At 56.2% G+C, this 26,179-nt stretch overlaps 1 protein-coding gene across 2 annotated transcripts in view; it reads left to right on the forward strand.

The window, feature by feature from the left end:
- The window catches only part of SORCS2 (sortilin related VPS10 domain containing receptor 2), a 495,738-nt gene that overhangs the window by 288,580 nt on the left and 180,979 nt on the right, over window positions 1-26,179 (forward strand). For both annotated transcript variants that reach the window (XM_027545110.1, XM_027545111.1), the window contains exon 3: window positions 16,611-16,710. In XM_027545110.1, the coding sequence (XP_027400911.1) occupies window positions 16,611-16,710 (100 nt within the window). The remainder of the gene's footprint in view (window positions 1-16,610; window positions 16,711-26,179) is intronic.

Here is a 26,179-nt window from a genome sequence, read left to right on the forward strand (position 1 = left end):
TGTTCACTAAGGTCAGTCATGAAGCTTTGTGGTTGGCTGTGGTCTCCAGCCCCTTCAGAGGTAGGGCTGAGACCCGCTGACCCAAGTGTGCGCATGTGTGCTCAGCTGCTGCAGTCGTGTCCGACTCTGTGCAACCCTGTGGACTGGAGCCCACCAGGCTCCTCAGTCCATGGGATTCTCCAGGCAGGAATGCTGGAATGGGCTGCCATGCCCTCCTCCAGGGGACCTTCTTGACCCAGGGATTGAACCCACATCTCCGTGTTAATATTTATTATAAACTGTTGATATCATATGTTAGTTACCACTATATAAGTGCTCAGTCATGTCCGACTCTTTGCGACCCTGTGGACTTGAGCCCGCCAGGCTCCTCCATCCATGGGATTGTCCAGGCAAGAATGCTGGAGTGGGTTTCCATTTCCTTCTCCAGGCGATCTCCCCCACCTAGGGATTGAACCCAGGTCTCTTGTGTCTCCTGTGTTGGCAGCGGGTTCTTTTCCACTAGCAGCACTTGGGAAGCCTGCTGACCCAAGACCCCACCAGGAATCCTATTGGGAGCTGAGCCGAACTGGCTCAAGGCCTCAGAAAACAGAGACGCTCTGAACAGGCAGGAACTTGCCAGGGCTTAGAGGTAAACTTCCTGGTGCCAGTCAAAGGCCAGACCCTTACTGGGAGCGTACAGGGTTTGGACAACCCAGCCCTGCTGAGCTAACCCCTTACTGCACCATCATCACCTACCCTCTGCTTCCAGGAGGGGTGGGCGGGGAACAGAGAGGGAGGAAGGAACTGACTCCCTCCAGGGCCAGGGGCTGTGCTAGAAGGTTCGGGTTTGGCACTTCATTTAACCTTTGTGACCACCCCAAGTGGAAGGGCCTGGTACGGAAGGGACACCTGAAGTCTACTAAGTTGAGCAGCCAGCTTCTGGTCACACAGCCTGTGGCGTCAGCCTGTCCCCACGCCCTGTCCACGTAAGCATGATGTGGACCATGGATGCTCTCTTGGAAAGATTGCTTTAGCCACGGGGGCGTCTGTGGGAGCTTGGCTCCAGGGAAGACGTGGTCCTCTCCCAGGCTGGCCACCAGCTCAGCCAGGAAAGTGCCTGGCAGGGGTGGGGAGTTCTGCAGGGGGCTCACTCAATCGCACAGCCTTTGCTGAGCCATCACCTTCTCAGGCTGTTGCCACGGCCCCGGTTCACCCTCTCCCAGGGTGCCTGGCACACGGGCTCGGGTGCCCACCCAGTGTGGACACCTGGCTCCCTCCTCTGCACGCTGAGAGCCTGTCTGGAAGCCTGTCTGTCCTGCCACCTCCCCGGGGCTGCAGGGACGGACACGCTGCTGCAGACCGCCTGCTCTCTGCTCCCACCTCACTCACCGGCTGCATTCTGAAGAAGTCTCTGGTGCTTGGAGGGGCGAGGGGCTGGATCTGTCTTGTCTCCTCGACTGTAGGCAGGAGTGGGGACGATTCTACCATCCACCCTGCAGCTGTCTGCCTAAAACCACCCAGAGCAGCCTGGATAGAGAAATACTGCCCTGGGGGCCAGGAGACCGCAGTTAGAGTTAGCTGCTTGGCTGCTCAGCTGCTGTGTGACCTTGGACAAGTGACTGCCCTTCTCTGAGCCTGTGTCCTTTGCATAGGAGGGGTGTGGTCAGAAACCTGGAGGTCTTGAGGGCCCTCTTGGCTCGTGCAGTGGGGTTGAGTGCTGACAGCTTATGTGGGGTGTCAGAATACCTGGGATGGTGTCTGGATGAGAACTGTATCATTCATTCAGGCACTTGTTCAACTGGCATCTACCGGTGCTCACTGCATGGGGTGTGTTGGGCCAGAGGGTTGCCCAGATGCTGTCCCAGCCGTCGAGGAGCATTCAGGTGGATCGAGGGGCCGGGAAATCCACTTACGGTGGAGCAAGTGTCACAGGGGGCTGTGGGCACGCAGAAGAGCGGCAAGGGGACCCACGCGGGAGGGACTGTGGCCTTCCTGTGTCCTGTCTGCTCCCGCTGGAGCCTCTGCCATGAGGAAGGGTCCCCTCTTGGAGCCTCGCCTCTCTCCTTGCAGAACGGGTACTGACAGCATCCTCCCTGTGAGCCTTCCCAGGCCCTGCCCTCGTTAGGGACTCCGGTTCTAGGGAAACGTCGGCGGCCATTCAGAGGGTGATTGGCATGACGTGGGAGAAGAGGAAACTAGTCTATGTTGATGGGACACAGAGCATCTGGGTGTCTGGCTGACACGCCTGCAGGTTCTATCAGCTGGGAAAACAAGGGCCACGTGGGTGTGAACGAGTGGCGCGTCTCACCCCCTATGGCAGGCCCCGTCCTTGCACGTGGCTGATGCATACAGGGTGCCCGGAGTTGGGGGACAGGGTGCTTCCTGGGGAGACGGCATGCTCCCCACCCCCGCCCCCAGAAGGAATTAGGCCAGGCTCACCTCCCGCCCCTAGCCTGACCAGGAAGGGGAGATTTCTGATTCACACGGAGCCATGGCCTCCTTCTCTGGGTGGTCTCCCTATTGACTGCCTCCCCCCACCACCCACCCACACAGTCACACTTGCAGACACATGTTGGAGAATCTTTTCTTTCACACCATCCCTTCTGGAAAGTAGTGGCGAGAATGTGGGGGGTTACATATGGTGGGGCTAAATTCCATGGGCTCAGAGCCACACCACTCTGTGTGGGGTTCACACTCAGGTCCCCCACAGGTTACCTTGCTTCTCTGGGCCTCAGTCTTTCACTCTGTGAAATGGGTTGGTGCCTCATTCTTGCCTCTTAGTGGGGTTGGGAGGATTAAGCGAGCTAATCCAACCAAAGCACTGAGCGTGGAACTTGACCTATGGGGGAATAATTATTGATGATTATTTATGGATGACGATTGATGACCATTATTCTCATTATTGCCACCTGATATCACAAGCAGGTTAAGTCTCAGAGATATTGGTTGACTTGTCCAAGGTCCAGGAAGGATGGAGGCCTGCCCGGACCTTGAAATGTCAATGCAGAGCAGGTCATGGGTTCTCCTGCTGAGGAATGTGAGGCCAGGCCCCTGCAGAAACCCAGCGGCAGGTATGGGAGAGTGTGTCTTTAAGGATACAGTTTGGAAACGGAAATCTGTAGGTTACTGGATTATCTATTCAGTTTTGTCATTGAATCAACCTTTGTTCTGTATTCCATGAACTTTTTGCCTCAAAAAAAAGTCAATGGAATGTCCCCAAATTCATGACTCCAAACATTTCTTTGATGTTTATTGAGATAGGGAGTTGTGTTCAAAATATCTTATTTCCTACTCAGTTTTTGTACTTTGTACTGAAATATTCCTCTGAACATTTAAAATAGAATTTCCTTCCAGATCGCCCATATCTCATCTGCTAATGTCTCTTTACATTCTTTTCCTCTTTAAAAATGTTCAATATATCATCTGGGCTGCCTTTAATAGAAGCTGGGTAGAGTCAACAGTTACTCAAAAAATCAATTTAGACTGTCAGATTCTATAACCTGGGAATTGGCATGTAAAAATGTGACCATCTTATGCCAGGACCCCCTAAGAATAAATGAAGACTCTTGCTTTTAAATTACTGAGTTCTAAGAGTTTATAGGATCCAAGAATATACTTTCTAAAAGCCATGCAGGAGCTTAAAGCCCCTGGGACTTAATCCCAGGAAAGGGGCAGAGGGGTTTACATTAGAAATAACAGCCCGTTTCCAAAACGCACAGCACGTAGTGGGCACTCAGTGTTTTTAGAAAGGCTTTTAAAGAGTCCATCCTGACCAATGACCCATCAGTACTGCCACCTGCGCCGGATGGAATATTACACAGCAGGCGGGAAACGCTGACCCTGCAACTGTAAAGTCAGATCGGAATGTGGGCTCATGTAAAGCCCATATAGAAACACGCTTTCTTGTGGACAAGGACTGAACAGGTTCACTGGGATAAAGGGACCCGGTTGCTGGTTGAACTGGAAGATTCTTTTCCTGTTGTTGATTCCAAGAAGAGTGGAGAGAGTGTCAGCTTATCCGGAAGGACATTTTATCGGCTGTGGATCGTTACACTTCAGGAATTTTCCTAAGGATGGATTCCAGGTCACGATGGTTGCCTAACCTGGCCCAGCCCCCACCAGGCTTTGATGCCAAGCCTCAGTCCCCAACAACGCTGTGGCTCCCACCCCCTACCTCAACCATTCTTCCAGCTCCTCTGCTCCCCCCGCCACTCCTGCTGGGAATTCCTGGCCGCACCCCCCAACCACCCGTAATGAGGCAGCTGAGGAACTGGGAAGCTCTCAGGAGCTGCGTGGTCTGGTCGGCAGCAAGTCATTTGTGCCGTTATCTGTCTCGTTCTATTTGGGCGCCTCCTATTTGAAATGACACTCTGGGCTTCGGAGGGGCCTGGCGTCCTTCCAAATCGATGGGCTCCCCGGGAGATGGTGTGCGTCTGTGAGCTTCACCCTGGGCAGCGGGGGAGAGGAGCTGGACACAGCAGGGCCTGTCCCCAGGGAACGACTTGCCTGGCCCGCTGTCAGACGAGCTTGTGTGTCCTTCCCAACAAATCCAGAGCGACATGGGCTACCCCCCCAGCCTCTCCAAAGCCCCCCTCCATCAGGGCCACCAGACTCACTGTGGCCTTGGCAGGTACGCCCGGCTGAGAGGTGCAGAGAGGCTGCAAGGGCAGGGTCCTCGAGATCAAGGCCTGTGTGTCAAGGTGAGCAAGCAGGCGGCTTCGGCCGTGCCCAGTGAGCCCTGCCCCCCTCAGGACAGTGCCCAGGGATACATCCAGCAACACGACCCTCATTTAGCCCGATGGCTGTAACCCAGTTTGAAAGACCCCATAGCTGGGAACAGAGTCATTGCAAAGGTGTTCCCCTCTCTGCCTTGGGTCATCTTCCCACTCCCAGAAATAAAACCAACGGAACCATCCAGAGAGCTGGGGGCTGGAAGGAGCTGATGCCGAGTTGAAAACCCAGAGTCTCTCACTTTGTCCTTTATGTGAGCCGGGCAGGGGGCTCCACCTGCGTGCATCTCAGTGTCTTCATTTGTGGGGTGAGGGTCGCTGGTGGGAATGAAGGTCAGATGAGGTCATAAACCCAGCATCTTTATCCTGGACCTAGAGCAGCCTCAGCCCCGTGGCCGGTCCAGGCAGAGGTCCCCGTGCAGCATGGTGTCTCCTCGACGCCGGGCCTCGCCGCTCCACAGCCTCTGCCTGAGACCCGGGCTTTCGCTGCTTCGCCGCCGCCGCGCGGAGCAAACAACTCCCTACCACACCTGGGTGGGGCTGATAGTCAGGGAAGCTTCTGGAAAAACACTCCTGCTTTGTCCTTGCCCTCTTTCTCCCCTTCCCTTCTTGGTTCCTGCCAGTTCCCCCGCCGGCCCTCCTCAGACCCGCAGGCACACGTAGAGTGTTTGCTAGGTTCCCTGGGAGCCCCCCTCCCCACCCCCACCTCCCCTGGTTTCCCCAGGAGCCCCCGACACTCCCCCGGGTTCTCTGGGGCCCCCAGCACCTCTGCTCAGGTTCCCCCGGAGCCCCTGGTGCCACACTGCCGCCCCTGGCCCCACCTCCCCTGGTTTCCCTGGGAGCCCCCGACACTCCCCTGGGTTCTCTGGGGCCCCTGGCGCCTCTGCTCAGGTTCCCCGGGAGCCCCCCGACACTCCCCTGGGTTCTCTGGGGCCCCTGGCGCCTCTGCTCAGGTTCCCTGGGAGCCCCCGACACTCCCCTGGGTTCTCTGGGACCCCCAGAGCCTCTGCTCAGGTTCCCCGGGAGCCTCTGGCACCACACTGCCACCCACCCTGGCCCCAGGCTTTGAGAGCTCCTGGCACCTTTCCAGGCTCCAGGCTCCTCTGTGGCCCCAAATCCAAGGTCCTTTTCCTGGATGTTGGACTCCCAGAGCCAGGTACCCTGCCCTGCTCCTCACTAGACATGGCAGGAGCATTGCTCATTCAGAGTGGACCCTGGAACAGCCCAGAACAGGCTCCTGGTGGGCCCCTGCTAAGCTGGGTGTGAGCCCTTTGCCGCTGGTCTGTGAGGAGGTCTCGGGACGGGCAGCGTCCAGGAACAGTGGCTCGGGCAGCTCCTGCTGGCTGGTGGGTGTGGAGTTCCCAGCATCTGAACAGGAAGCATAGTCGCACTGGCACCACCCGCCACTGAACCCCCCACCCCTTCCCTCCACGCTCAGCACGAAGCCAGCACAGAACATGCGCTCAAGAAAAGTGCACTGGAAGGAACTCTTGAGCCGAAGGAATCACATGTCTCAGGGATTCTGAAAGATAAGACAGGTTCATTCAAAGGGAAGTGGTCCTCACTGTGGAGTAAGCGGATGCAGCCGGTCAGGAGCCAGCTCGAGCAGACCGTCCTGCGCGCAGCCTGGCAGGGTGGCCTGGTCCCAGGCCCTGCACCACTTTCCATCCCTAAGGTGTTGGCAGAGCTGCAGGTGGGGCTACGGAAGCAGGCCCTGGGGCCAGGCCCTGCCCAGCCCAGCTCCGTTCTAGAAAGATCCGCTGACAAGCTTCACAGCACCTAACACAGGCGGGCACAGAGCACCCACAGAGACGTGGCAGGGTGGCTAGAAACCACATGTGGGAGAGCTGGCTGGGAGAGGCACTCCTGGTGCAGACACGTCCTGGACGGAGAGGTGGGCACTGGCATGTGATCATGAGTGCTGGCACGGAAAACCGGGGGCCCCCTGCTAAGGGGCTGGCCGGAAACACTGCCTGCACTTACGCTTGGGCTCAAAACATGGAAGCAACCTGAATGTCCATCAACAGACGAATGGATGAAGAAGAGGTGGTGTTTATATACAACGGAATATCACTCGGCCATAAAAAAGAATGAAATAATGCCATTTGCAGCAACATGGATGGAGATGATCATACTAAGTGAAGTAAGTCAGACAAAGACAAATACCGTACGATTCCATTTACACGTGAAATCTAAAGTGTGACACAAACGAACTTCTCTCTGAAGCAGAAGCAGACGCACAGAAATGGAGTACAGACGTGTGGCTGCCAGTGAGGAGAGGAGACGGCGGATGAAGCAGAAGCAGGCGCACAGAAATGGAGTACGGACGTGTGGCTGCCAGTGAGGAGAGGAGACGGCGGATGGCATGGGATTTGGGGTTAGCAAACACAAGCCGTTATATACAGGATGGGTAGAAAACACGGTCCCACTGCAAAGCATAGGGAACTGTATCCAACATCTGGGGTAAGTCAGAGTGGAAAAGAACATGAAAAAGTATACAGAAGTGAAAATGTTAGTCGCTCAGTCGTGTCCGACCCTCTGCGACCCCATGGACTGTAGCCTGCCGGTCTCCTCTGCCTATGGAATTCTCCAGGCAAGAACACTGAAGTGGGTAGCCTTTCCCTTCTCCAGGGGATCTTCCTGACGCAGGGATCCAACTCAGGTCTCCTGCATTACTGGCGGGTTCTTTACCATCTGAGCCACCAGGGAAGACAATGAGTCATGTTGCTGGACAGCAGAAATTAACACAACACTGCCAATCAACTATACTTCAATAAAACAGATTAAAAAAAAAAAAGACTAGTCTTGAGTTAAGGAGAAGCTTTAAACCGGGGAGAAAACCCACAGGAAATACTGAGAGGATTCCAGAGTGGGGGTGGGCTGAGGGCAGCGTGTGAAAGCTGACACCGCAGAGAGCATCGCCTGCCAGGCTCTGCGAGAGGGAGAGATGGAGTCAGAAAGTCCAGCCACACGGGGTGAGTGCCAGGTCCTGTGAAGCCCCCAGGGACGGGAGTGCATGTCTGGACACAGCCCGGGGTGGAGCAGAGGAAGCAACTTGAGCCAATAGCCTGGGCTTAAACTGAGCTTCCTGTAGGTGCCGTGAGATCCTGCGCAAGGCAGGTGATATGGCTTGAGCCTCAGTTTTCCCACCTGTAAAATGGGAGGGCGTGCTCCTGGTCCAATGAGGTCATCCTGTCCTAGCGAGGTTGAGCTCCGCCCTGGGTGTGGTGTCCAGAACGTGTGAGTCCGCAAGTCTATTAATCTCCCCCCAAGATGCCTTTCCCATTGGAGGGAGACCACAGTCTCAGAGCCTCAGGGCAACATGACTGGCGTCTCCCCCACCACTGCTGTCATGCCCTGTCAAGGGCACACTGAGACCCCTTCCAGCGGCTCACCCACCTAGCTGGCACCTGACTCCACATTTCACACTCAAAATCTCAAGCCACATCATGGAATTTTCTAGAATGACTTGACCAGTCTATCAGCGGCTTGGGCAGATCTTTCCCTCGATGATTCCACGAGGATGTATTTGTCTGCCCTGGGTGACAGATCAAAGCCTCATCTTACAAGGGCCCCTGGGGTTGTCGGTTCCTTAGAACCCCGGGGTGGTGGCCCCTCACCATCCACCCCTTCTCATCTCACATCAGCAGGGTGGTCAGCTGGGAAACCGTCCTAACACACAACGCCCCCTCTGTTGGGAGGGAGGTGAGGAGGTCCCCGGAGACCAGAGTTGAGTTCTGGCTGTGCCATGGATCCCCAGGGGACTCTGCACACGTCCCTTCCCAGCTGGGCCTCAGGCCCCTGGCACGGCCCTGAGGTCTGTCCAGGGGCTTTGCGCAGTGACCATGCAGAGGCGGTGCTGGTCCTGAGTCCTGATCACCAGGGCACAGGAGGTGAGTCCAATCCGGCCAGAGAGAGGTCCACACAAGCGCGGTGTGGGGTCAGCACCCCTCAGGTGGCCCCGGGACCGTGAGTCCACCTCACGGGCCCCCCTCCCACCATGTCCAGTCTCATCGTGGGTGTCTGAGGTCTGTGCTGTTGGTCCCTTTTACAGATAAACAAACCGAGTCTCACCAAGGTCCAGGCCTTGCTCAAGACCACAGGCTTGCCGGTGGCACCAGCCACACAGGGGGGCCCCCTTCCCACCTGCGTGGTTTTCCAAGGTAGCCAAGGAGATCCTCGGAGCCGGGGACTCACCTGTAGGGGAGGAGCGGGAGCTGAACACATGTCCTTGCCAATGAAATAATTATAGACTATGAAAACGGCTCAATTAAATAATTTTTTTTTAAAAGTGCATATGTACAAACACTTAGCAATTAAGCAGCCAATTTACAAATAGCAATTTTCCAACTGCACTTGCCTTTCATATATCTATTTGCCCGAAGTAGAGTCTATTTTTATGCAAAAGTTTTAATTTGAACAAATCTAGATGGGATGATGACTTTTGAGTTACAGTCAGAAGAACCTGGAGACGGTCTTAGCACTGGGGAAGGTCAGGGTGTAGGTTGGGAGGAAGCCTGGCCCAGAGGAGACCCTGGCTGGGCACTGTTCCCCTCCTCCTCTCTTCTTCCCCCTCTCCACCCGACCCTCCTTTTTCCCTCTTCCCCTCACTCCTGTTCTCCCTTCTGGACATGCTCAGCTCTCACAGGAATTTTGACCATCCTGAGATGAATCGGGGAGTCTCCCCTCAACAGGCAAGTCCAGGGGGCGCTTGTTGGCTGGTGTTCAGACATCAGGCAAATCTGATCGGTTTCTATGGGAAACTTGCCCAGAGATGGATACTTGCTCACTGTAGGTCACACAGCCTTCCTGTTCTGGTGCCTGGTGGCACTGCAGGAGGCGACGGCATTAGGTTCAGAGTTGGTATCCTGGGGCTGTGGGGAGCTTAGAGAAGAATCAGGAATGGAAAGCATTTAATTGAGTCATCCGTGCCTCAAGCTTGGTGAGCTCATAATAGAGATACCGCACTCCAGGTACCAAGAGACGGGGACCTGCCCTGTGCATCATCCGGTGTCTGGGGTGACCCCAGGCAGTTCTGATTTCCATCTCTGGTTTGCATACTGAGCGATGCTTATTTCTGGCAGCACCTGGACCCACAGGAAGAGGCAGGGACCACGCAGCACTTCACTTTCCACTTTCCTTTCTTGGAATAAATCTTCTCAACACGGACACCATCCCTGCTGGACTTGTTCTTCTTGTATTTCTTTGAGAAGCAGGTGGTCTGAGGAAAGAATGAAGTGAAATCTGGACACTTGTGTGGCCCCCAGGAAACAAGGTCTGCCTGGGTGAGGGTTTCCTCAAGGAAACCGGCCACAGAGCAGGCAGGCCAGGAGGCAGATAACAGGCAGCGCTGCTTCAGGAGAAGGGCACGTGACCACGGCCTTTTCCATTCACAGGGGCCCCAGGGACTCTGATTGCACCCCTCTGGTGCCTGAAGGGGAAACCGATGCCCAACCCTGAGGGTGTGCCTGGAGCTCACACCCAGTAGCAGCAAGGGGGCACAGCCCAGACCCCGACCACTAGACCCCTCATTCCCAGTTAGCCCAATACCACAGTACCTCTCGACCTCAGGGGTCTCAGGACTCCCCAGCTGGTGCCAGGTGAGTGGTGGCCCAAGCTGTGGGCACAGGGAAAATGTGCTTCTCTGAACTCTCCCATCTTCCAGCCCCACTGCATCCTGCAGGCTTGGTCGGGTGCTGGTGAGCAAGCCTCAGGTTTGTCCTGACTCCCAGTCCAGTCCTAAGCCACCCCGGGGGCCATACCTGATCTGAGCAGTATCTCCCATGCCACACAGGTCACCCTCCACCGCCTCCCACCATCTAACGCTTCACCTGCCCCTGCTCAAGCGATTCCACCCCCCTGGGCACACATCCTGCCTTCCTTTCTGCTCCTCCCCCGTCCCTCAGTCACTCCAGTCCTCCTAAAATAGCAGTGATGACGAGCTCCTCCCGGCTGCTTTGAGACACTGTCTAACACGCTTCACCTGGTCATTCTGCTCATCCCCCTGAGACGGCGCGTTCCAGACGGGGACGCTGACCCGACCACAGAGCCCCGCTCACACCCTGCAGAGCCCGCCACAGCCTCAGTATGTGTCCAGACCAGCGAGCCCGGTAGAAATAGGAGGCAAGTCACCTGTGGATTGTCATGAAAAAGTAGAAACGGGTGACTTGAAAAGCCCTGGATGCACCTGGAAGGTATATTTCTAAGGCAGAGAAGCTAGTCTGAAAAGGCTACAGACGGCATGATCCCAATACCGTACGTGATATTCTGGGAAAGGCAGAACTATGGAGACAGTGACAGGATCAGTGGTTACGGGGCTGGGACGGGGAGGGAGGGTGCCCAGGTGGGGCCAGGGTAATTTAGGCGGTGACGCTGCTGCTCTCTGTGACACTACGGTGGTGGGTCCTTGTCGCCGCACATTTGTCCATAGAACGTACCAGCCAAGAGCGGCCCCTGTGTGAGCTGTAGACTCTGGGTGACAATGCTGTCGTCAGAGTGGGCGCGGCAGCTGAACACACGTGCTGCTCTGGCAGGGAGAGGAGATTACGCACACGTGGGGCCCGAAGACCCGGGAAACCTCGGTACCTTCCTCTCCATTTAGCTCTGAACCTAAAAGTCCTCTTAAAAAAGTATTCATTAAAGAAACGGGTGTGATGCATCTTAGTAATAGATTTTATTTAGTTCGGTATATCCAAAATACTATGTCAACAGGCAAGCAATATGGGGCTTCCCCAGTGGCTCAGCGGTGAAGAATCCGCCTACAATGCAGGAGCCGCAGGAGACGTGGGTTTGATCCCTGGGTCGGGAAGATCCCCTGGACAAGGGCATGGTGACTCACTGCAGTATTCTTGCCTGGGAAATCCCACGGATGGAGGAGCCTGGCGGGCCACAGTCCATAGGGTTGCAAAGAGTCGGACACGACTGAAGCGACTTGGTACAGAAACCAATATGACATTATAATGAAATCTTTTGCATTCTTTCGATCTACTAAATGGTGCCTGTAATGCAGGGCAGGTCCAGGCTCTCTGTGGCGTCTGGGGCCATTCACGCCTGGTCCGTCCACCTCTTCAGTCCCTGGCCCTGTCATCTGTCTCGTGATCCATGGTAGCCCCTCCGGCTACTCACCCTGCTTCTCATGGTACCCCAGACCTGGCTCAAATGCCCACTTGGGGAAGGAGAAGTAACACCTCCCAAAGACTGTTGCTGTTTCTGTGTGTGCTCAGTCACGTCCGACTCTTGGCCATCCCATGGACTGAGGCCCACCGGGCTCCTCTGTCCATGGGATTTCCCAGGCAAGAATACTGGAATGGGTTGCCATTTCCTCCTCCAGGAACCCTCAAAGATACCACATCCTAATCCTTGAAGCCTGTGGATACGTCACATGGCAAGGGGGACTTTGCAGGTGCGCTAAGATGGAGAGACAGCAGGGAGTTCCCTGGTGGTCCAGTGGTTAGTCACTTTCACCGCCAGGGGCCCAGGTTCAATCTCTGACCCAAAAACAAAGATCCCACAAGCCAAGTGGCTTGGACAAAAAAAGAATGTGGGGAGATTATCCTGGATGATCTGTGTGAGCCTTGTGTAATCCCAAGGGTCTTCATCATAGGAGTGAGAGAGAACTTGTACTGTAGTTGAAGGCAATTTGACTATGGAAGCGGAGACTGGAGGCATCTATTTTGAAGATGGAGGTGGGGCCATGAGCCCAGGAGTGCAGGAGGCCTCTGGAAGCTGGAAAAGACAAAGAAATGGATTGCCCCCACCCCGAACCTTCCAGCAGGTGTTCCAAGGCATCAAGATGCCTTGATTTTAGCCCAGAAAACCATTTTGGACTTTTGATCCCCTGAGCTGCATAATAATCTATGTGTCTTGTTGTAAGTCTCTAAGTTTCTGGTAATTTGTTACAGCAGCTACTGGAAATTCATTCACCGCCCCCACCTTGGGGATCACCAGCCACCCAGTCAGCACTGGCCGCCTCCTCCTCTGATCCCATTATCCACTGGGACCCCCTCAAGGACAATAGGAGATGAAGAGGGCCTGGGTGGAGTGCTGGTGGTGTTGGGGTGAAATGTAAATAATTCAGGAGGAAGAGTTGACAAGATGGGAGATCTGTGGATTGGCTGGGCAGTGAAGATTGCTGGGAGAAATATCAATAACCTCAGATATGCAGATGACACCACCCTTATGGCAGAAAGTGAAAAAGAACTAAAGAGCCTCTTGATGAAAGTGAAAGAGGAGAGTGTAAAAGTTGGCTTAAAACTCAACATTTAGAAAACTAAGATCATGGCATCTGGTCCCAGCACTTCATGGCAAATAGATGGGGAAACAATGGAAACAGTGACAGGCTTTATGCTTTGGGAGCTTCAAAATCACTGCAGATGGTAACTGCACCCATGAAATTAAGACGCTTGCTCCTTGGAAGAAAAGCTATGACCAACCTAGACAGCATATTAAAAAGCAGAGCCATTACTTTGCCAACAAAGGTCCATCTAGTCAAAGCTATGGTTTTTCCAGTGGTCATGTATGGATATGAGGTTGAACTATAAAGAAAGCTGAGCGCTGAAGAATTGTTGCTTTTGAACTGTGGTGTTGGAGAAGACTGAGAGTCCCTTGAAGTGCAAAGAGATCCAACTAGTCCATCCTAAAGGAAATCAGTCCTGAATATTCATTGGAAGAACTGATGCTAAAGCTGAAACTCCAATACTTTGGCCACTTGATGCAAAGAACTGACTCATTTGAAAAGACTCTAATGCTGGGAAAGATTGAAGGTGGGAGGAGAAGGGGGTCTCAGAGGATGAGATGGTTGGATGGCATCACTGACTCGATGGACGTGAGTTTGAGTAAGCTCTGGGAATTGGTGATGGACAGGGAAGCCTGGTGTGCTGCAGTCCACAGTTCGCAAAGAGTCAGACATGACTGAGTGACGGAACTGAACTGGACTGAGGGTGGCATGGGAGCTGAGCATGCCCCCTGGCCCTGAGACGGGAATGAGCATGGCTCCTGGCCTTGAGCGGGGGTGACGTCCCCCTTAGAGTCTCCCAAGGTTCTCTGGATGTGTCCATCTGTCTGCTCTCTCCGTCTCACCAGCCAGCTTGCCATCCCCACAGGGCAGGGCAGTGTCTGTCCTACTCACCAGGGGATGAAGTGACTAGCACATAGTAGATCTGCAATAAACCTGTGTGGTGGGAATGGACTTGAATACAGAAATTTCAGTTCACAGTCCTAGTGTGAAGCTTACAGCATAAAAGAACTGAACAAAATAAAAGAAAAGAGTTAAATGAAAGAGTGAATGAATGAATGAACTGATGTCCCCAGTCCCTGGCAAGTGGCCATTGGAGGAATTGGATTGCATTCCTGTAGGCTGAGGCATTCCTGACGCTCCACAGCTGGACTCTGCTCTGAGCAGGCCCCTCCGTCCCTGTCCAGAGAGGAGAGGGGAGGGGGCCCTGTCCTTGGGCCTTTGAACCTGCGCCTCCGTCTACCTGGAGCAGTGCTAGCTCCTGGGGTTGTCATATTAAGTACCATACTGCCTTTAGACAATGGCAACTGTTATCCACGGTCTGGAGACTGGAAGCCTGGGTTCTGGGGGTTGCAAGTGTTGGGTCCTCCTGGAGGATCTAGGGGAAATCTGTTCCTTGCCTCTCTCTCTGAGCTCCTGGGGGTGGCTGGCAGTCCTTGGTGTCTGTAGCTGGCACGGAGCACCCTCTCTTCCTTCCTTCCCATCTCAGCCCAGTGTCTGAGGGGCCTTCCCTGCCACGCTCTGAGACAGCACCCTACCGCTCCTTCTGTCCCCCACCCTGCTTATGCTTCTTCCCAGTCCCTGTCCCCTTTGACAGAGCTGTGTTTTTGCTTTTTTATCAGCCACCTCCCCGGGCCCTGATAGAATATAGATTCCCAGGCTGCAGGGCCTGGGTCCCACTCTCCCTGCTGAGGGGTCACACCAGCAGGCACCCTTGAGTGAGCAAGTGTGAACAGGCTGCTGTGGCCACAGATGGGGGAAGGGAGGCAGCTGGGCTGGGGTGTCTGGACGGAGGGAAGGGTAGATGGCCAAGTGTCTGGAAGGCAGAGCCTTTCACAGGTCTTAGAAGTGGCTTGTTGGGGGTGGGAGGGAGAGGGAAGGGGATCAAGAAGCTGGAGGTTGCCAGGCACGAGCTTCTAAGCACAGCTGTTTGTTTCCCTGGGGGTTCTGGAATTTCCTGGGTCTTTAAATCAATTCCTCCCATAATGGGCCTCCAGCTTCCTCCTTCCCGAGGAAAATCAATTCGCCAAGGTGTTGAGAGTAAGTGCTTCCCTAATGATACCTGGGGAGGGGAGTGGGTAGAGAGTCAGAGGATCCTGTTGAGGGAAGGAGACTGGGGAGAGGGCAGCCCCTGCTGGAGTTCCCAGGAGTCAGGGGGCACAGGGGCTGCTTTCTGTCCTAGCCTGGGGAAGGACCTTGTAACCTTAGGCCTTTGGAGACAAGGGGCCACTGAGCACCAGGGCCATAAACATGACCCATCTTTCTGGAGCCTCAGGGAAAGGGCAGGCTTAGGGAAGAGGCAGGGAGGAGATACATCCCTGTAGAAAGGTAAGGATGTACTATGATGGGATGGAGCTACAGCACTGCAGGTGGGGTGGGGCACTTACCCTGGGCAGCTCCAGGCCTCCCTCTGGACCCCGGCCACACTGGGGGAGCCTGAGACTCACAGCCCGACCCAGCCCTTCGATGAGTCCAGAGAGGGCAAAGGGCTGCCCTGGCTACCTGCAGCCCAGGCCCCACACAGGCCCCATCAATAGCTGGGATCGGCCACCCTCAGCCCTGGAGCTCAGCTCCATCCAAGCCTGTCTCAGTGGCGATCAGATGGACAGGTCCAAGGGGCGGCAGCCCAGCGGGCCTCAGCAGTCCTCAGCAGCCCTGGGCGCCCGCTCCTGTCATTGTCCCCACCTCGGGGTGAGCTTCCTGACCGGTCAGAAGACTGGATACTCTGGGAGAAACTGAGGCCTCTGGGACTCCACATGTCGGTTTTGGGGGGTGGGGTGGAAAGTGCCACCTGGGTTGGACTGTGCCTCTGGCTCTGTGGTCACTGCACGTTTTAACCGGCTGGTTCCAAGGAGCGCTGGGCCCAGGGTCCCTGAGCTGAGCTCAGCTGAGGATGCTGAGTTTTGACATAGGATTAATTCCATGTCCAGATGTGCTGGCTGCTGTGAAATCGCCCCTGATGGGTGTATCTCTTCCGCTGCTGTGGCTGCTCTGGGCGGAGGTTAGAGCTCGGAGGTTCCTTCCTGCAGCCCTTGCCTCACAGACAGGAACATGGGCCCCTGGACAGGAGGGACTGGCCCCCAGGCCCTGCTGAGTAGAGCGGGTGCTGATGCCCACGAGCTGGCTCGAGGACAGGGGTCTGATTCCCAGGGGCCCTGGGGGCACACGTGGTCAGGGAGGAGGGTGCAGCTCCCTGGAGGAACTCACGGCCCGGAAAGGGAAAAGGACGAGCAGACAGGACTCAGGGTGGCAGGGACCTTCCGTAGAACAAACAGAACGCCAGCTGTTTGGGTGGGCTACTATGCACATCCTGAGTCGGCCACCTGTTAGCTGAGTGATTTCGGGCAGGAACAGATCCCCTCTGGCCCTCTGCAAGATGGACATAGGGACATAATCTGTCAGGGTTTTCTGAGGAGTCAAAATAACATGGCCAGGACCTGCGAGACCCTTCCTAACGAGAGTGATGCAGCTATGGTAGAACTCGCACAGACCGTGGACAGGGTGGGACACTGTGGAATGCTTGGGGCAGGTGGCTCGCTGGAAGACAGAGCTGGGCGAGTCCTGGGTGTCCCCAGAGACCCCTGGCACACAGTCTGTGCCAGACACCATCAGTACACACAGGCGTGGCGGGGACCCATTGCTGACAGTTGTCATCCTGTCCCCCACAGGTCGTCGGACTTCGGGACATCCTACACCAAGCTCACCCTCCAGCCTGGCGTCACCACTGTCATCGACAACTTCTACATCTGCCCGACCAACAAGAGGAAGGTAGGTGCCGCGCCCGCCACCTCTCTGGGCATGGCAGGCGGTGGGGGGCTGGTGCCACCTTGCTCCTCTGGGGCCCTGAAGGCAGGTGAGGTGTCTACCTCCCAGCTCTCTGTGTCTCCCTTCGCTCTTCCACCTGCGTTCATTTGGACGAAGGGGTTTAAAACAGTGGCTGGGCCTGGGGGCAGGGAAGGTTGTCCTGATGTCTGTGTCTGCCCCTGCCCTGGGCCAGCCTCCATCCAGGCAGAGTGGGGGTTGGGGGGTGTAGTGGCTGCTCTAGAGGGAGAAAGAGTCTTCTGGTCTGGAGTCCTGGCAAAGCAGCAAAAAACTGTCTGATCTCCTGCCTTTTGTTGTCGTTGTTGATTTGGTTTTTCATCTGAACTTTACTTTCTGTTTTCTTGGTCTGAGAGAGTCTCCTGACTCTGCTCTCTGCCTAGGTGCGGGTCAGGGAACTCGGCCATTTCCAGGTACTGGCACTCATGCTAAGTTCTAAGAGAACTTGGGCTTTTGCAAAGCCAGGGTTGCCTCCTGGCCCCCTGGGGACCCCAGAATGAGTCAGAGGAAGCAGTGCGGGTGTGCCCCAGCTGCTCTGCATGCTTGACTCCCTCCAGAGAAACAGATCCGTGTCACAGAGAGGGGCCTGGACGGGCCAGGCACCTCCTGGGGAATGCAGTGTAACCCCGCACTGGGGATTAGAACACAGAGCCTGACACTTGCTCGCATGAGGGCGGCCCACAGCACGGACAGATGCTCTGATGGTGACTTTCATGGACAGTGTGGAGCAGCGTAAAGCCTGGGAAGGCCTGTGTAGGCTGAGGACATCCCAGGAAGGGAGTCATAGATGCCAGAGGGCTCCATGCGGAGGGCACTGGAGGGTGTGATGGCTAAACTCGTGGTGGGTTACTGGGCCCAGAGGAGTCAGTGTGTGCGTGCACTTGGCAGGTTCTGCAGGGACCAAAGCCCCCTTGCAGGGTTTTACGGAACATGAGAACTGGAGTGTGTGGCCATTTGCTGGGGGATGTCCAGGTCATCTTGGTGGCACATTTTAATGTGATGTCAGCTTTCTGCAGGTCGTCCCCCCTCCCCTTTCCTTGACTTTTACTGCTGTAAAGGTTTCTTGATGGACAGAACTGGAATGCGGAGGTGGGGAGGGCTGCTGGGGGGAGGGGGCATGTCCATGGGGACACTGGCACCTGGAGGGGACTCGGGACTGAAGAGAGAAAGGCAGGGGGTTGCTTTCACCAGTGCCTGAGTCTCCCTAGACCCTGCCTGGGGTCCTCACATGCATGGTCTCACTCTGTTCCTGGAAAGGAGGGGTTAATATCCCATTTTCCAGGGCAGAAAACTAAGGCCTAGAAAGGTGAGGCTACCACCCGATCATCACACAGCTGGTGGTGGGAGACCTGGGTTTGACCCCAGCCTCACCCGGCTCCAAAGCTGGGAGTTTCCTTTGTGGAGAAATGACAGTGAGTGGGAGGGAGTGACCCCCACCCACTACCACCACCACACTCACAGCATCCACAGCTCAGCCTCACCTGCCCCCGAGCGGTCTTCATCCTGTGTCCGACTCCAGCCCAGCTCGGAAAGAAGACAGCTGGAATCGAACCCTCATTCTGCTGTGAGCAGCTCGCCTTTCCTGAGGGCTGCCCCTGCCCTCTGAGCCGCAGGGCTCTCTTGGGGGGTGGTCAGCGAGGGATACGCCCAGGCAGCACCCCAGCGTGTGGAGCGAGGAGGCCCTTCATCGCTCACGAGAGCGGAGTGCTGGGACGGGCCAGGACAGACACCCTGCCTCCTGCCTGCTGTCTTCTTTCTTCCTGGGGTCACTGATTCAGAGGTGAGGCCAAGGAGGGCTCCTGGGGGCTGGTGCTGACCCACGCCAGAGAGCCCCGTCCACCTTTAGACTCTAGGCAACAGTGGACACAGAAGGTCACGCCACTCATCCCCTTTGCATCCCCAAAGTTCCGTCTGTCTGGCCAGCCTGGCCCTGAAGCCATCCCCAAGCTGCTGTTCATGGTCCCTGTGAGAGGAGACCCCACTGTGCCTCGCCAGCTGGGTTGTGACCGTGGCTCCAGGGCTGGCCCCAAAGGCGATGTCCACCTTTGGAAACGAGACAGGCAGAGGCAACTGTGCAGGCATGCAGCAGGGTGTCTCCGAGGCTGGGAGGTCAGGGGAGGCTTCATGTAGAGCCAGGCCTACAGCAGGAAGGACAGACAGACCCTGGCCCTGCGTGCAGCAGCCGCCAGGGCAAAGGCGGTGGGGTGGGCGTTAATGAGATGATGGGCAGGAACTCAGCAAGGGGGCTTCAGATAAGGCATCCGAGCAGGCCAAGGGCACCAGGAGTGAGGCATCCATGCTGGCCCCCTGGGGGCTCGGGCAGATGGAGGGTGGGGGGGAGGGCTCCAACTGGGGCACAAAGCAGAGTCTCTTCTGCAGACAACATCTGGACAGGTGCAGGCAGGGAGAAGTCTGCATCTTTAGAGAAAAGGAGAACACTCATCAGTGATGCCCTTGAGAGGGTATTTGAGAATTTAGCCTGGAAATACGGCTGGGGGTAGACCTGTGCCCTGCGCAAGCACTCGGCTGATGTTGAAGGAATGAATGAATGAGTGAGTGAGCGTCACAAGCAGCAGCTGGTCCTGCTGAACAGATGCCATTGCCTCGTGGTCTTTTCTGATCCCCGGATTCCCCCTACACCTGGGAGAGCAGGTGTGGAGGGCCTGTGGTGTGCTGGGCGACAGCCCCCAGCCACCCAGAAGGGGCCTGTGTGTGTGAGGCCTGGGGCTCCTTCCTGGGGTTGCCTGGGGCCCCCTGAATTTGAGGGGGTCCAGGGAGCAGCACCTAGACTGGGGACCTCTGTCCTCATTCCAGCTCTGACATGACCCCCCAGCCAGGGGATATCAGGGAGGTCCCCAGGTGTCTCATCTCTTAATGGGGTGATGATCAAGGGAAGACACGCCAAGCGAGTGCAGAAAGCACCTCGCTCATTTCACTGCCCCTCGCGGTGCACACTGGCGGACAGCTCCCGGAGGTGTCCCCTTCCCAGCGTCTGCCACCGGTGATGTTGCTGTGTGTGTTAAGTGCACAGCCTTAGCGCTCAGCTCATTCTCAAGAAATCGGGAAGCAGAAAACCGCAGTCGCTGTTACAGAAAAGGCTGATGTGAGACCATGTCAGATGAAGAGCCGGAAGCCACAGGGATCGCTGAGGGTGGGGGAGAGACGGGGGGGCCACGTGCTGGTCTGCGAACTTCTGAAGGGTGGTCCTAGGGGTCGGGGAGCAGCCCAGGCACACTGCACACCGCCCTTAGAGCTCAGCCCATTCTCAGGAAACATGGGAGCAATGGGCTGGACTGGGGCTGGGGTGGGGCCCCGTCAGGAAAAGCAGAGACGTCCTCTTGCCATTGCATTCATGCATTCGCTCTGCAGCTTCCCCGCTCCTCAGCCACGCCCTGGCGATCGTGCAGAGCACGCCAGGCCCTGGTCCAGAACCGGATGTCAATAGTCGTCATTTATTTGTGTGGATGTGGGGCATGACTTGGGGGTTTGCATCATCACCTGTACTGCTCAGATGAGAAAACAGAGACTCGCGGGAAGCTGGGCGAGCTGTCCAGGTCACCCAGCTGGTGGGGTAGCTCAGCTGTCACCAATGCAGTAAACATATTGTCTGTACTTGGCATTGAGCAAGGTTCGAATCCAGTTCTGCTGGATGCCAGAGCACGCTCTATCACACCCTTGAGCTCACCGGGCACCCTGCAGCAAAGTTCCCGGGAGCAGATAGGGGTCCCCATGTTGGTGCAAGCCCAGCCCAGCCCAGCCCAGCCCGCTTTGCTGGAGGTGGGGGTGTCAATAATGTGTGGTGGCTGGACCAGACCCCATCTGACCACAGCTGAGCTGAGTGACTCTGGAAGATCCCATTTCTCTTTCAGGCGTCAGTTTCCCCTTCTGTAAGATGAGGAGGTTGCAGTAGGGGTTCTCCAAAGCCCCTCCCAGCTCCAGCATTCTGGACTCTCCTGGGCTCCTCCCCGTGGAGGAGCAGCAGGTGGGGAGTGAGATCCCCGTGGGCAAAGCCCAGACTCTGCTCTGTCCACCGCGTGTGCTGGCTTCTCCTCCACAGGGGGCAAGTTCCACCAGGTCTCCATGCTCCATCTCAACACCAAGCCCCATCCATTCAGCAGATGTGGGTTGAGGTCCTACTATGCGCCAGGCGACAAGCTTGGTGCTGGAGAGTGAGAACCCTTGGTCCAATCATATAGATATCAGATTCAGATGAAGCACCTACTATGTGGTACAGATACCAGATGTAGTTTAAGTACCTGCTGCAGATATCAGATGCAGATTAAACACCTTGCTGGGCCCTGGGATACGGAGGCAAGCTGAACAGACAGTGCAAACCTTCTTGAAGCTTTGAGGCTCTGGTGGAGCCCTGGGAGACCGAACCTCTCTTGCTGCTGCATTTCTGTGGGAGGAATAAGAACAGGGCCCAAAGTGAGCCCTTCCAGTGCAAGAGGTTACCCCAGTGTGAGTCTGATCTGGGAAAAGATCGGGTCCTTTATTTGCAGGGGCGCCTGCGTGAGCGTGCGTGGAGGGGCTACCTCTGCAGTTACCGGCAATGGATAGGTTTTGCAGGAAGATGTGAATGCTATTAGGAGTCCATTTAGCAACAATTACAGACTAAGCAGCACTTTATAGCTCCTTAAGAGACCACTTTGCAAGCTGTCTTACAAAATGAATATCCTTTCATTTTTGTCTTGCCTGTAGTATAACCAGAGCTCCCGCCTTGATGCCCACGGGCACGACATTCTACCATTGTCATGGCATGACCTGAGACCCCGGGGGCCCTGAGGATCCCTCAGTGTTCCCGTATGCCTTCTGTGCTGTCTGAATTCCTGATTTAGCTTTGGACTAGCAGCGTGTTTCTGACTCAGCCTGGAGAACCCCTTGTCAGGGCGAGAGGGTGTGCAGTCACAGCCCAGGGGGAGCTGGCCGGGACATGGAATTGCTTTCAAGTGTCATGGTTTATATTAAAAATTCATGTGAATTTTCACTTTACTTCATGATGTATCAGCGCTGGTTTGAATGCTAAAATCACACACAGAGACACACACACTTTCAACAAAAAAATCCCTGTTAACCTGATGACCCAGGAGAAGGCTCTGGTTTTAAGCCTCAGGACCCCTGGTCCAGCCACCAGCAGGTGCCCTCCTGGGGCCGTGGCTCCTCCTTTGGGAAGCACGGGGCCAGGACAAGATCTCCATCAATTCATCTACTTGTTCATTCTGCTCACTCACCCGAGATGTCCTGAGAAACTGCCACGGGCCAGGCACTCAGGATGGAAATGAATCAGGCCACAAATCTCTCTCTCAAGAAACTTGATGTCGCAGAGTACAAACCATGGCTGGGAAGAGACTGGTCATCCTGAAGAACTGCATGAGTTCCAAAGGCCCCTGATGTAGCAGGCCTCCTATTAGGAGTTTTATGTAGGCTACCTCTGATCCCTGCAACCCCCTGTAAAGTAAGGGCTTGTACATCATCTCACAGGCGAAGGAACCAACAGGTCCAGGGTCTCCTCTAAGGCCACACGTGTAGGACAGGTAATAGGCACGCTCTGTCTCTCCATCTCCGCCTCTGTCTCTTGTTAACAGTTGTTTTGTGGCTTCGGTCATGTCCCACTCTTTGCGACCCCAAGACCGTAGACGGCCAGGCTTCTCTGCCCATGGGGTTTCCCAGGCAAGAATACTGGAGTGGGTTGCCAGGTCCTTCTCCAGCCTCTGTCTCTATCTCTCCTCAAATACTTGGGGTTTTGTCCTAAACCTGGTCTCCAACTCTGAGCCCCCTTGCTGATATAGAGACCCTTCCCGCTGCAGAGACCCCGCCCCATCCTGGAATGCACACCCCGCCCACTTACCTGGAGGCCCCGCCCCTCTAGCACAGAGGCCCCGCCCCCTCCCTGCTGTGGAGGCTCCACCCTTTTCTGGCATGAACCCTGCCCCCTTCTCACAGCTGACCTCCTGGCTCAGCTCCCTTGTCTTGCTTCTTCATTGTGGCCTCCGCGGTACACGGTGGGGGTCTGCCCTCAGGAGGGAGCCGAGGTTAGCTCCGTCCCATGGCCTTGGCCGTTCGCAGACCCTCCTGCTGTCACTCAGAGGACTCCGAGGTGGGGCGATCTCTGTCTGACCTGCCCACATTAAGAGCAGCAGACCCAAGGCATGCCTGCTGCACCCCCGCCCAGACCCCCACCTCCATGCCAGATGGTCAATCAGAGGTTGTTTCCTGGGAGCTTGGAAGCCCAGGTATGCTCCGGTGTTTTAAAGACTGTGCTAAGCATCAGGCCTTCATTTTGTTCCTCCTCTCATTGAGATGGGTCGTGTGGCTGTTGTTTTGAAATCTTCTTCCGGAATGTTGACCAGCATCTCCCTGTTCCGCAGAAGCATCTGACCAGAAAGGGCTGAGGCACAGAGTTGGGGGGGACCCGGCTTGACGGGGTTCGCTTGCCAGCATCTCCCCACTGGCTCTCTGGGGTGTAATTGGGGGTCACAGGAAACTCAAGGGTAGCACAGTGCTGGCCCCTGTGGCAAGAATGCTGCGTCTGTGTTGGACAGCGCCAGGGGCTAGTGCCCCTCCACCGAGCCAGGCCAGTGCGTGGCCTGCGGGCACAGTGCCCGCGCCACGGGGACTGTGGGAGGACCAACAGCGTCACTCTGCATCTCTCTGATGGTGCTGTCAGGCCTGAGCCTGGACCCCTGCTCTGTCCTCCCATCAACCTGGGAGGACCTGCCATCTCCTTGTTGTCAGGAAACGGGCTTGAGATGCACACTGAGCTTCAGGCGGCAAGCTCAGGGGTGTCCGCGCCTGTCCTGGGCAGCTGCAGAGCTGGCCACACCCGTGTCTGCGGCCTGCCGCAGTGCAGGGACGTGGGCACCTCGGTGTGGCACCCTTGCGTGCAGTGCTTACACTCAGGCTGTCTCTCTGGACCTGCGCCAGGCCGGGGGGCTGCCACCTCCATGAGAAACCCCTCGGCAGCCACCAGGTGCTCCCTTGGAGTGAGTGTGCTCCACCAGTGGTTGGGGGGGCGGGGGGCTGCGGAGCTGGATGCCGGCGGCATCGGTTCTCTGGGGTGGGAGGTGGGCAGGTCTCCTGGAGATGCTTGCTGCCCAGGGAGTGTTCATGGTGCCCTGTGCTCCTGCTTACTTGCAAAGTGAGTCATGTCCAGAGAGCGCTCTCCAGGCAGAATGCCTGCAGGCCACCCGCTGGGGGACCAGGCCCCCCAGGACCATCTGAGTGGGCTGTTCTCAAGGGCGAGACTGGAGGAGTCCTCAGGATGAGATCAGATGCGCTGGCTTGCCTGTTTTTTTAAGAAAGCTCTTTTGCTGTGGTGGGGAGACTGGAGTGGACTGAGGGAGAGCCACTCTCCACCCATCTACCTGCCTAGCCACCCACCCATCCATGCATTCATCCAGCCACCCACCCATCCATTTACCCACCCATCCATCCACCCATCCATCCACCCATCTATCCATTCCCCACCCACCCATCCATCCATTCACTCATCCATCCATCCACTCACCCATCCATCCACCCACCCTTCCAGCCACCCACCCATCCACCCACCCATCCATCCATCCACCCATCCATCCATCCATCCATCCACCCGTCCATTCACCCATCCATCTATCCATTCATTCAGGCACCCATCTGTCCATTCACCCACTCACCCATTCATCCACCCATCCATGCATTCATCCAGCCACCCATCTATCCATTCACCCACCCACCCACCCATCCATCCATTCACCCACCCACCCATCCATCCACACCCATCCATGCATTCATCCAGGCACCCATCCATCCATTCACCCACCCACCAATCCATCCACCCACCCACCCATCCATCCACCCACCCATCCATGCATCCATCCAGGCAACCATCCATCCATTCCCCCACCCACCCATCCATTCCCCATCCATCCACCCACCCATCCACTCACTCATCCAGCCATCTGATGGGCATCTGTGTGGCTCCAACACTGGTGGGGTCCAGCTGAGTGATAAAGAGGCTGAACCTAGGTGGGCAGGTTCACAGGGAAAACAAGGACATAGTCAGGAGATGTGTTGTGTTTAGAAGATGCCCCAGCCTTCTGGTCAGTGGGTTAACAGGGACACGGGAGGGCCCTGGAGAGGTGGCAGGCCTTAGGGGGCATATGAAGAGCCAGGATGAGAAGGATGAATCCACCGGCCCATGGCATCCAGAGGTGATACGCAGGATGCCCTCAGGTTGGCCAGGCCGGAGTGGGAGGCAGTGATCAGGGCTCGTGGTACAGAATAGTCACGTGTGCCCCCTGTGATTCTGATTCTGGGGGGTATCTCTCAGGGGGCCCCCCTCAGCCTGGGCAGGCCTCCCAGCCCTCCTTCCTGTTCCAGAGTTCTCTGATCAGCCTCAGCTTACAAGATGAGGCCAGCGGGGTGGCGTATTCATCCCCATCCCCCTCGGCTCTCTGAGAACAAAGTCAAGGCTCCTGGAAACCCCCTGTGGTCCCCAGGCGTCACCCCCTGCTGCAGCTTGATGCCACACCCCAGAGGTCAGTTACCAGGAGTAGGAGCCCCTGCCTGGTGGGAAAACAAGCCAGCTTTTAGGGCCTGCAGAGCAGGGGGAAGTAGACCTGGAGGTAAACAGGCCTTCGCTTCCACTCAGCGATGGTCTCCATTTCCCTGGAGCATCAGGCATCCCGTCCCGTCCAGGAGAAAAATAGCTCAATTGGGCCTGACGGTGCACTGAGCTTCCATCTCACACATGGAGTGAAGCCCTCAAATCTCCAGCTAATGTGTGGAAAATGATGCCCTCCTGAAACCAGTAGATTATTGCCAGAAGAGAAGAGAGAAAAGGAAAAAAGCCTTCTCAGAAAACATGCCTCCTGGGCTCTGGCCTCTGGAGCTAATAAACAGAGAAGGAAAGGGAACCTGGATTTATTCTCTCTCCTGCAGGTGATGCAGCGTCTAAGACCCCAAAAGCCACCGCCACAGCTCAACTCGAGTGTATCAAAAAGGCCATCTGGGTGCATCTTGGCGGCTGGCCACCTGTGTGTCAGGGACTCCATCTGGGTTTGCAGGTTCCAGGGACCTCCTGATGCACACCTGCGGTGCTCTGCTCAATGCTCCCCATGCTCACGTGTTTGTCCTTCCAGGCTGGTGGAGTGAGGGGAAGAAAGGCTGGGCTGGGAGCCACGGTGGGTCACCCAAGGGCACAGCAGCATCCCCAAAGCAGTGATTGTGGCCACTGTTAGAGATGAGAAAACAGGGGCCCACAGGCGAGGTGATGGGGTGCTGAGCAGGGTTTGGACACGTCTCTCGGGGGCCCACATTGCATGAGTCTACTCTTTCATTGCTGCAGGCCCTGGGAGGCCCTGGTGTTTGCTGGACCTGCCAGCCTTCCTTGATAAATTAAAGCCTTCGGGTGGCTCTGCCTTCAGGGCAAACCAGG

The sequence above is a fragment of the Bos indicus x Bos taurus genome, chromosome 6 (genome assembly GCF_003369695.1).
Source record: "Bos indicus x Bos taurus breed Angus x Brahman F1 hybrid chromosome 6, Bos_hybrid_MaternalHap_v2.0, whole genome shotgun sequence".
Taxonomy (NCBI): domain Eukaryota; kingdom Metazoa; phylum Chordata; class Mammalia; order Artiodactyla; family Bovidae; genus Bos; species Bos indicus x Bos taurus.